The 11,708-nt window shown below is 43.6% G+C and overlaps 1 protein-coding gene across 2 annotated transcripts in view; it reads left to right on the top strand.

The window, feature by feature from the left end:
* The first annotated feature begins 877 nt into the window (after nt 1–877).
* The window catches only part of smarcd3b (SWI/SNF related BAF chromatin remodeling complex subunit D3b), a 60,180-nt gene continuing 49,349 nt past the window's right edge, over nt 878–11,708 (top strand). Inside the window, exon 1 of one of the 2 annotated variants that reach the window (XM_084403602.1) lies at nt 878–1,143. In XM_084403602.1, the coding sequence (XP_084259728.1) occupies nt 1,132–1,143 (12 nt within the window). In that variant the 5' untranslated portion in view covers nt 878–1,131. The remainder of the gene's footprint in view (nt 1,144–11,708) is intronic. The other variant, XM_084403604.1, reaches the window with a different exon arrangement.

The following is an 11,708-nucleotide window of genomic DNA, read 5'->3' as shown; positions in this document are numbered from 1 at the left end:
AATTGCTTTTTAAGGTCTACAACAAACAGCTGGTAGGGACTACACGACATTCCTTCCGGGTTAGTGACCTCACCAACCCTAGAATTTACATAAACCCTGCCTCCAGAACAAGATTTATAGATTATCAAGACAGAATATGCTAATCAATGACTAGAAGATAACTACTACACATAAGCAACAGAAATTCATCAACTAAACATACAGAAATGTCCAGTTGTTTCTACATGTTGTCACTTCTTGAGTGTCTCCATAATTGTCCGGTTTGAACATAAAAGGCTAAAAGTTTTTGAAATTTTCAGTGCATGTGCGTGTGAGGTAAAAGAACATGAGCTCTTGAAGCTCCGCCCTCTGTGCCGGGAGCAGCAGCTCATTTGCATTTAAAGGAGCAGACACAAAATGGTGCCTTTTTGCTCACCCTCAAAAAGTGACAATTTTAACATGCTATATAAAAATATCTGTGGGGTATTTTGAGCTAAAACTTCACATACACACTCTGGGGACATCAAAGACTTATTTTACATCTTGTGAAAAGGGCATTATACCACCCCTTTAAGAACTCTTGTCAGCGTCACACGATTATCATCGTATGTTATTGTGAGGGGGAACCACGAACCAGCTCCTTGGTTGTTGTATTGTATCTTTGCAAATTTGTTTAATCTTTACTGCTGTCATCTCTTGTGCAGAGATTTTGAGGACTTTTCATACGCAAGTTGCTTATATTAGGCCTGTTCGACAAAGTTCCGACAGTATTCCGTCAGCACGTGAGAGTGACTGACTGTAACGGCGCGCAGGCTCAGCAGGGAGAGGCGTGCAATTTGATGACGCTCCCTCCAAACCCCCGAGTTTTATTCGAAACCGCGGTGGACAGGACGCGCATGCGCCTCAGAGCTCACCGTCTCTCTGGCTGCATCCCCTCCTCACTCCGCTGCCTCTCTCTCTCTCTCTCTCTCTCTCTCTCTCTCTCTCCATACTGACTGTCCAGTCACTCCAGCACCGAGCAACAGGGAGTGTGTGTATGCTTCTGCTTTAAGCTATAAAGAACTTCATCTCCATCGCTCCGGACACACACCCGCTTCTTCATCTGTCGTCCGCTGCCCTTTAGCGACCAACCGGCCACAGTAACCAAGTGCCATGGAGAGGAAGGTAGGACATTTACAACAACATCATAAGAATGTCATCGGCTCCATAAAGCACTTATTAAACAACAGTGTTTAATGTCTGCGGTCTGTTGCCGTCCTGATGGTGTATAATCCGCCCATCTCATCACAGGCAGTCAGATTAGTGCGCATGGGAGTTTTCCGACTGGATCTAGTTTATTTGCAATGTAAAAAAGCACATACTATTTGAAGCCAGACAGTACGCGCGCACACACACACTGGTGCACGTGTTAATTCTATCTTCTCCATCACTGGTCTTCAGTACGGATGGAGGGTCCTTCATGTTCTTGCTGACTTTAGTGAGAGGTTCATAGCATCTCGGAGATGTTGAGACCTCAGATGCTCCTTTGTACGATGTAAAGAGCCGAATTATCTCTCAGCTTCAATTGTTGGGATTGAAAGTGTTACTAGCAACATAAAGATGCCTTGCCTCAGGATTCACTCTAATAGTCAATGTGAAGTCAGTTTGTTTGATAAGTGAAGGTATGTGATTGATCATAGGTATGTTTATGTTGGTGGATTGATCTTAGAAATAACTAAAGCAGTTTTGCGATGCTTATACAGAGGGTGTTATCACTGTTTTGTTCTTCACCAAGTTATTTGTGTTATTTTTAAGCTCCAGTCTTTTTCTCTGTAAAGGTTCCTGCAGTGATGGGAAAACTGGAAATGTCAGGGACTTTAAAACTTTAAAACTGAAGTCATAGATTTGAAAGGCATTGAAATATCTTTATTGAATATAACATCATTTTTTTACTTTCCAATAATAAATAGCTCTTTGTGAATGCAGTCTTTAAAATCTTTTTTTATTTGTCACAAACAATTGGAAAAATTATGTGGCTACTGGCTACAGCACTATATATTACATTGTTATAATGAATCCTAATATTTGTAATTTCACCTGGTGCAGTTACTAGTCCTTACTGTTATTGGCCAAAGTGATAAGATCAAATCAAATATTAACACTGCTAAATGTGTCACGGGTTGGTTCCACAAGGAAGCAAGTAGAGGATCCATTAGCAGCAGCCAATCTTTATTAAACTAAATAATCCAAAAAACAAAACAAAAACAACAACACTGGCACAGGAGAAGAAAACAATAGGTTACTGTCGTAACCCCGGTTCTCTGAAACATAGAGTGGAAAGATCCACCTATGGGAAGGGCAGCCGTACCTGACCTCTGCAGAAACATCCAATTGCACCAAGTCTGGCAAGACAGACAGAAGCGCGCAGCCAATGCCAGGTAAGGTCCATCCCTCTTACCTGTGGGCATATAAAACCTGCATGTGCTACTGTTCTCCAGTAAGTATATTCGCTTCTCGTGCGGTAAGCGGGGCAAAGCTGGTGGATCTCTCCACTCTATGTTTCAGAGAACCGGGGTTACGACAGTAACCTATTGTTCTCTTTCATCATCTCGTGTTCGAGATCCACCTATGGGAAAGACATGGACAGCTCCCCGATTGCCCAATACACTCACAGTGAGGGTCTGTAAGCCAGAGAAAGACGGTCACCCAAGGGACGGTGCCTGACACGTCCCATAATCATGAACCCGCCATACTGACGCACACACAAAACTGCTGTGTACTGGCAGGACATGAAACGGGTGTGGCTTACACAAGAGAAGGAAGGGTTAAGACGATCCCACCCCCAAAACAGAATGTGAGTACACAGCAGGTGTCCTGCAGCACTTTCTCCTTCGATTCGGCTATAATGAGCCAATCGTCTATATATGTCAAAATCCTCAGACCTGACATTCTCATGGCTGCTAAGCCCGCCTCTGCACACAGACAGTAGGTCCGAGGGCTTAACGAGAGCCCGAACGGGAGGACTGTGAATTCGTAACATGTGCCTTGGTAGGCGAAACGAAGAAACTTCCTGTGAGGCGGATAAATGCTTATGTGGAAGAAAGCATCTTTCAGATCGACCGATGTGAACCAGTCATTCCGTTTTATGGCGCGGGCGAGCAATGAGTTAACATTCTGAAATTGTATTTCCTCAAATGTTTGTTCAACACAAGGAGGTCCAAGATAGGGCGGAGAGAGCCGTTCTTCTTTGGGACCAGGAAATAACGAGAATAAAATCCCTGATTTATCAGACTGGGGGCCACCACCTGAATCGCTCCCTTGTTAAGAAGGGAAGATATTTCCTCTTTCAGAATTTGTGCGCCGCTCTCTTCCGTGTGTGAAGAGAGAACGCCATTGAAATGCAGGGGTTTCATTACAAACTGCAGTCTGTAGCCCTGCATTATTGTACGCATCACCCACTCGGGAGCCGAAACAGTTTGCCAAGCCAACTTGTGACTCGCGAGTGTTCCCACCCGAGCCGCAGCGCGCTGTGTAAGCCCAGCTGGCTTATTTGTGATGCAATGGTGCCCTCTAGTGGATGAACTATGGGCGACATGCAGGGGTTCACAGAGAATTTCTCTCTCTGCAGGGAGAGGATTTCTCTCTGTGGAGAGAGGGCCTCTTTTTGTAACGAATTCATTTGATTCGTTTGTTTTAATGTGTTTTTTGTGTTTTGTATGTGTTTTGTGTTGGGGAACACTGGGGCCGAAGCCTTTATTTACTGGGTGAGGGGAACACAGTATGTGCGGTGTGGTGACACTGCTTTTGCACTTTTCCTCACAACAGACGTGGGAGAACATGTGGGGGGAGAACACGCATCTAAACATATGGGCTGGGCAGCCTCGAGAGGGGGGTGGCCGACCCCTACATAAGAAACCCTCCGTCTTTTGAACAGGGGCTCTAGGGCAAGAAGAGAGTCCGAAGAGCTTGCGGCTCATGAGCATGGACTCGAAGCCCCCATCGGCCGAACATCAGGCAGGCCGCTTGCGTTTCGAGTCGGTGGGGGTAGGGTTTGAGGGTTTTCCCGCCTCAGCAGGAGTCGGTTTCCCCCAGGGTTTAGCAGAGGGTGGGTTGCTCTGTCGTGGTGGGGGTTTGTTGCGGGGCCTTTCCTTACCCTGATGGAAGTTACATCCCGAGACGGGGGTTAAGCAAATGCACAGGGGGCGCCTGGCATGGGGCCGCCTTCCTAGGAGGCATAACTTGAAGACCTCGTCTTCCTTTTTTTTTTCATCGCATCGTTGCAGCATCAATGCGACGGCAGGACCAAAGAGAGTCCGGGCCGGGCTCTACCGGGGCGCCCGTGATGCGCCTCTTCTCACTGTCAGTAAGGCCTGACAAGTTCAGCCAGAGCGCGCGCTCTCTGTGGTGGGAGAGCGCGCGCTCTGGACAGCCTGACGAGCGTTACGGAGGACGAGGTCATTAACAGTAATGATCTCCTTCCACAGCGTGGCTGAGGGGGATCCCTTGTCCAGCTGTTGGCCTAAGTCATCCAAAATCTCCGCCTGGTAAGCGGAGAGAAGGGAGGAGATATTCAGGGCCCTGACAGCCAAGGCCGAGGATCTATAAGCGGCCTGGTGCACAGAGGCAGAAAAATGGTCCATCTTGTTTGGCAAGACCGGCTTCGGGGGAGCGAGCAGCCCGTCCTGGACTGGGTTAAGGTGCCTGGCGATCGATGGCTCGATAGCGGGGGGATCACCCATGCCAAGAGCCGCCATATCCTTTACCTCTAGACCCACAAGACTGTGTTTAATTGAGCGGGTCGCTCCAGTTGTGCCTCATGTGCTTCGCGCACGCTGGGAGGACGGGGAAGAGTTGTTTCCTCGGACCGGGAGGGGGTCCCAGCACTTTCCCGTCATAAATGTCCCTTTCCTGGTCGGTGGCGCTCTGTGGAGTCGCCCACTCAATGTTGAGGCGAGAGGCTGCTCGTTCACACACTTCCAGGAAGATGGACTGAGGCAAGGCCGCAGGGCGTTGGCCTGGGGAACGCCAGAGGGCGGGATGGCCTCCTCGTCCTCTGAGACCCGGAGAAGGCCCGTGTAGATGTCCCCTTCAGGGAACGCAGGATTGGGCTGGTCAGCCCAGATGAGAGATGTTGCGCCCCGGGAGGCCCCCGGTAGTGCGTCGTCGTCACCATGTCCCCCATCCGAGTCAGAAAAGCAGAGCTCGACACACTGGGTCGTGGCAACTTTAAGGTGGCGTCGCAGGAGTTTTTCGGCAGCATCAGACAATGACTGCAGTTCTCCGGGTTCTCCAAAGCCTCTTCCGCGTGCTTAAGGCCCAAGCAGACCACGCAGAACGGGTGAAGGTCTTTCGCGGCAATCAGCGCACCACACGCGGCCGGGCAGGCCCGTGATAGGCTGTTCCCGGGAGAAGCAGCAGATTTAGAGAGCGACATACCGGCAAAAAACTCAAAAAACAGGTGAGAAGGCGGCGAGATCGTGGGTGGCGTAAATCCAACCGAGCTGTGTCAGTGCAGAGATCGCGAGAAGCGAATGTCAACTGGAGAACAGTAGTGCATGCAGGCTTTATATGCCCTCAGGTAAGGGGGTGAGGCCTTACCTGGCATTGGCTGCGCGCTTCTGTCTGTCTTGCCAGACTTGGTGCAATTGGATGCTTCTGCAGAGGTCAGGTACGGGTGCCCTTCCCTTAGGTGGATCTCAAACACGAGATGATGAAAGAGAACAGGAGCAACACAGACCAACCTTAATCTTGAAGACACCAGACAAGAACTAAACAGAACAGAGGGTTTAATGCTGCCGTCACATGCTTTTGGAAATTTCCTGAAATAGTGATTATGAGCTTGTCGCATTCAAGTGCTTTGCTGTTGGAAAGAACAGGAATCGTGGAGGACACCAGGTTTATTCTTGCCTATCTATTGGGCAAATCTTATTAAAGCCAAAATTATATTTAGCGTCCCATTCATTCATTCACCACACTATCTATATAGTCCAAAAACCAAGTTAGAGTCTCAGCACTCACGTTCTCGGCTTTGTTGCACTCGTTCATTGCAGTCTCAGCACTCTCATTCTCGGCTTCGTTGCACTCGTTCACTGCAGTCTCAGCACTCACGTTCTCGGCTTCGTTGCACTCGTTCACTGCAGCCTCAGCACTCACGTTCTCGGCTTTGTTGCACTCGTTCATTGCAGTCTCAGCACTCTCGTTCTCGGCTTCGTTGCACTCATTCACTGCAGTCTCAGCACTCACGTTCTCGGCTTCGTTGCACTTGTTCACTTCAGCCTCAGCACTCACGTTCTCGGCTTTGTTGCACTCGTTCATTGCAGTCTCGGCACTCTCGTTCTCGGCTTCGTTGCACTCGTTCACTGCAGTCTGGGCACTCTCGTACCCCTCTACTGCCCCCTGGACTAACGTAGGGAATACTAAACGAGGGTGACGATTTCGGATTTGTCTAGAGTCTGAACAAGATGATTAACTATACACAGCTGAGACACTTGAGCACTAATCAAAACCATAGCAATCAATGAAGAGAGGGAACAAAGGAGCCAATGAAACCAAAACACAGGGAAACAGGGTAAAACTAACTAAAAATCCATAAAATTAAAACATTACAGATACACGTTACAATATGCAACACATATTACGATTGTGCAGTAAGTGTTATAACTCCTATATGGACTTGCAGCCCAGTGATTTCTGGTTGTGAGCTTTTCTCCCTAAGTGAAATATACAAACAAATTTTATTAGGGCCAGAGCACCGATGGTGCAAGGACCCTCTTAGAATTGCTCCATTTTTTATTTAAAAATAAAATTTTGTCCTTCATTGCATTGAATGCATTCTGCTTTCCGGTCTTTGGTAACCTATTAAGATGTGGGAACAGGACTGATATGATAATACTCCAACATAATTTAGTGGTTTCTTATATGAGTGCAGTGACCCTGACGTCAATGTCATACCAAAAAAAAGAGCTGGAAGTTTACGGGCAGTTTCTCTTGTGGGTTATCATAAGTGTTATTTTATATGACTACATATTATATTATGGCATAGATTTATAAAAGGTCTGTTTTCCTGTAGCATATCTTATGTTCTGTTGTCTTCTTGTATATTGTGACAAAGCATTTGTGATCTTAGCATTGAGTTGCCTTTCCCTCCCAAATTCGTCCCCCTCCTATATCCATCGGGTTCCTGAGTGAATCACCAGAAAAACTAATTGAAGAGTATTCAGTAGTTGTGCTATACACAAGCTTTTTATCTGTGTTGAGATGCAAGCAGCTGGAATTCTCTGTAACTGCTGCATCACTTCTGCTTGGTTGCACTGCTGGAACGCACACCTCCACTGACTGTTCTGTAGATAGACTGAACATGCAGGGCCACTCATTTTGACCAGTCTGACTATGCTGTCCATGCTGGTTTGTATGGAGCTGGGGCTTTTATGTTTATTGTCTTTTGTGCCTGTGTGCAGTATTACATGTTAAATGTAAGTTTGAATGAGTAACAGTGTGGTCATTATATTTGATCCCTTCTTTCTAACTTTTGCCTTATGTAACTGTTAAAATAAGTTTATTTAACTTAATCGTGATCATAATGGGTATTTTAAGTAGCATAAATGACATTCAGAAACTGTATTTGAAATTAAAAAGGATCAATAAATAAATATTGATACAAAAAAACATAAGAAATGACATTTATATTTTTATGACTGATTTTATTTGACATGCACAAGACGGACTGATGCACACAGTGGTGCGCTGTTTAGGACGGGTTGGTGTTGATGAGCCACTAACAAAATAGTAATCTATTCACAGATTCTCTCTCTTAAAATGTAAGTGAGTGTAAATGTCAGCATTAGCATATATGTCTGTGGGGTAAAACAAGAGCTTATTGATGCAGTCAGTCTGCTATTTTATTCCAACCGTTACTCCTGATTGGAGGCTCCCATAAATATTTAGTTTATATGTAGAGATACATTTCAACTTAGTTTAATGGTGCAACGCAAAAATATTTAGTAGTGTGTAAGTTGTTACTTAGTGTCCATTTACGTCAAACTGGCTAAGTTGTAACTAACTGGTGGTGCAACTAGCCTCTGTAGTGTACCCTAAACAGTTAAAAACACAAGTCCTAATATCCTATGTCAGAAATCAAAGCCTTTGTTTTAAAAGAAAATCACACTCTTCTGTGAAAAGCATCTCATAAAAAGTATTTAAAATAAACAATACAATTGGTAATTATAAAATAGAATACTTTCTCAAATGTTTGGAACTGTTATTTCAGGCATTTATAAAAACAGAGAAAGTTGCCATGGTCAAACCCTAAAGATTTTGAATCTCTGAAAGGCTGAGCACAGATTGTTTTTTTTAATAGAGGATGAAAATGAATGATCAGCAGTGAACCAGGAGGATACCAGAAAAGTAGTCCATATGACTTGTTTTCAAAAGCCATGTAATAGCTTTGTGCGAGAAACAGACTCAAATAGTTAACTACAGTAATTTGTGGTGTGTAGTCTTTTTTTATATTTACAATTAATTGCTTTTGTTGCTGTAAAGTTTTGTAAAATAATTTTTTCTTACTGTCTGCTGTGTCTCTCAATGAAAATTTTCTTAGATATGTTAAATGTTTTAACCTTTGAGGATTGTATGCCACGTGACCGGATAAGCTTCGAAGTACTGTATTAAGTCAGTTGATTCAAAGGAAGACATTATTGTAGTACCAGGTTGTGGTCTGGAGTACCAAGCCGCAGGTGTGTCTTTGAGCTCGAAGCCTTGTATTCTCCCTGAAAACAATTCCAGCGGGGCCAGCAACACTTAGCATGGATCACAGAAGTTCGCTTCAGTGCCCAGCAATCTTCTGAGAGTGAGAGAAATCCCATTAGTATTCAAGAACCTATTTCTTCTAGCTGTCACACCTCAAGAGCTTTAGGGAGAATTGGCTCATTCACAAGTGAGAGTGCAGGCAGAGAGATGAAGGGGTGGTTATTAAATGCCCTCTTTTATTCTTTTTCTTTTCTTCTCCTTTGCTGCCTTTCTGCTGGTCTAAAAGTAAAGAATTAGAATGATAGGATGTCTGGACTCTAGAAACGCCACATGTCATGCTGCCCTTTGTTCAGCCCAACAATACGTCTTCTCGTTTATTAGACACCTGCTGTATAATTTGCATCTCTGATTTAAATATGTATTTGTGCTTAATCCAAGACTGTTCATTTATTGAATTTTTTTAATTCATTTGACGCACACCGTGGAACCAAAATATAGCATATGGGGATATAGCATGGTATTTAAAAATAAGGAAAAACTAAATGGGTGTTGACAGAATATAAAAACAGATGTCACATTGGGCTAAATGCATACAATTTTAAGAAGAACACTATGCATACATACTACTAGTTTTATACAATTTGAACTGCTACGGCAGCGGGGAAGGTGCATGCGCATTAATCCGTTATTTTAATGTTATGTTGTTTTTTTACGTAAAACCTACCCTGTTGAGATGATGATGTGGACAGGTCCGCATTCAAGCATTGCAGTGGGCTGCCTTTAAGGGGACCTATTATGCAATTTTCACTTTTACATGGTGTTTGAACATAAATGTGTGTCGGCAGTGTGTGTACACAACCACCCTATAATGGTAAAAATCCACCCACTCCTTTGTTTTAAGCCCCATAAATCATAAGCAGTGTCTCAGAATAAGCCGTTTGCAGTTTCTATACAATGTGACGTCACAAATGCTTAGGCCCCACCCACGACTGCTGACAGACTAGACCCCGCCCTGAGTGAGGTGTACATAGTCTGCCATGTTTATCCCCTCACCAGAGCATTTAACAGCAGCATTCAAGGATTCTTATTAAAGCTACTAAAGATATTAAAGTAGTACATTCTTACATAAAGTACATTCATGGACTGGATCGGACAATACTCTTTGCTGTGCCTGTGTACTCTAGTGGTGTGCCTGGATTTCTCACTCTGTGAGAAAATTTCTCACTTTCTCACACTCTCACTCACTCTCCGTGTTCCTGTACAACAGCGTGTCAGAAGTTCTGTTTTATCATAACGCTTTGGATTTTACCCGGACACTTTGGATTGGATCGAACTGTGTCCCGTGTAGCAGTGTGTCTGGATCTTCGTCTCATAACGCCTTGGATCTTATTTGAAACACCATTCGTTGCTCAACATACGTGCCCGTGAAACTTTACGATCACTTCATCTTCTACGTCGGTCTAAATATGTTCATAGGGGATCACAGCGGAACTTTAACACCACAGGGACTGATATTAAGGTCTTATGTTCCCATCCCACGTGTACTGATATTAAACAAAATATCTCTCATGGTGTTTGCCCTGCGAACTTTTGCTATTAAGACAAAGTACGTCCTGAATTCATCAGGTTCGCGCACCTCAATGTACGTTCACTAAACAAAAAGACTGATTTACTCTATGACATCATCTATGACAAAAAACTCGATGTCTTATGTATTTCTGAAACTTGGCACCAACAAAATGACTTTTTAAATCTCAATCTATGTACTCCACCGGGATTTACATATCTTGACAAACCCAGAGCAAAGGGTAAAGGGGGTGGCCTTGCTGTTGTGAACAGTGCAGAGATTTCTGTTACTGAAATTGCTGTTCCTTCTGTTTTATCATTTGAGAGTATTGTTTTAAAGTTAGTGGTGTTTCTCCTGTTCTGATCTTGTTTATCTATCGACCACCGAAACCTAACCCTCTGTTTTTTGATGAACTCACAGAGCTACTTGCATTTGTAAATTCCCTCTGTCCATCTCTGATTATTATTGGAGATATTAACATTCATGTTGATAATCCTAGTTGTAATCAATAATACTGCCAATTTTATGGAGATTCTGGATTGTTTTAACCTGATACAACACGTCAACTTTCCTACTCATAGAAAAGGTCATACACTTGATTTGGTGTGTACAGCTGGTGCTGATATTAATCAGCTGGAAGGCAAAGATTTGTGCATTAGTGACCATAAGCTCTTGACTTTTAATTTATTTGCTCCTCTACAAAAACTGCAAAAGAGGGTTATTAGTTTTAGAAATCTTAAAAATATTGATCTTATTCAGTTTTCATGCATGATCAATGATAGGTAATACTGTTGATCAATATAACTTAATTTTATCATCAACTTTAGATGTGCTGGCCCCCAGGAAGGAACGTATTGTTTCATTTACGAAATCATCTCCCTGGTTTACTATTGAGCTTAGGGCTCTTAAAGCTAAGAACAGGCAGCTGGAACGACAATATAAAAAATCAGGTCTCACTGGCCATAAACGTATGTACGATGAGCATTTGGTTCAGTATAGTGATGCCCTCAAAATAGCAAGAACTGAATACTACTCTCAAGTCATTAATGATGGTACTGCAAATCCAAATAAGATGTTTAAGGTAATCAACAAACTCCTTAAACCTTCCAATTCACTTATTTGTTCTTCTGTGCAGCAGTGCAATAAGTTTCTGAAATTCTTTGCTGAAAAAAATTGAGAATATTTATCAGTCTATTACTTCTGTCTCTCTGTGTGCACCTCCTGAGATTCATCCTTTAAATTGTCCGCTAAATTTGTTTTCTAGTTTTAAAACGGTCACTATTGATTACATTTCAAAATTAATCATGACCATAAATTCCACTACCTGTACTCTGGACCCTATTCCAACTTATGTTCTCAAAGAGTGTCTGTCATCTATCAGTCCTTTCATTTTGCACATTGTTAATGCTTCCCTTATTACTGGACTTGTTCCCCAAGC

Source organism: Rutilus rutilus (genome assembly GCF_951802725.1).
Source record: "Rutilus rutilus genome assembly, chromosome: 3".
Taxonomy (NCBI): domain Eukaryota; kingdom Metazoa; phylum Chordata; class Actinopteri; order Cypriniformes; family Leuciscidae; genus Rutilus; species Rutilus rutilus.
This window is presented reverse-complemented; position numbering and strand designations above follow the sequence as displayed.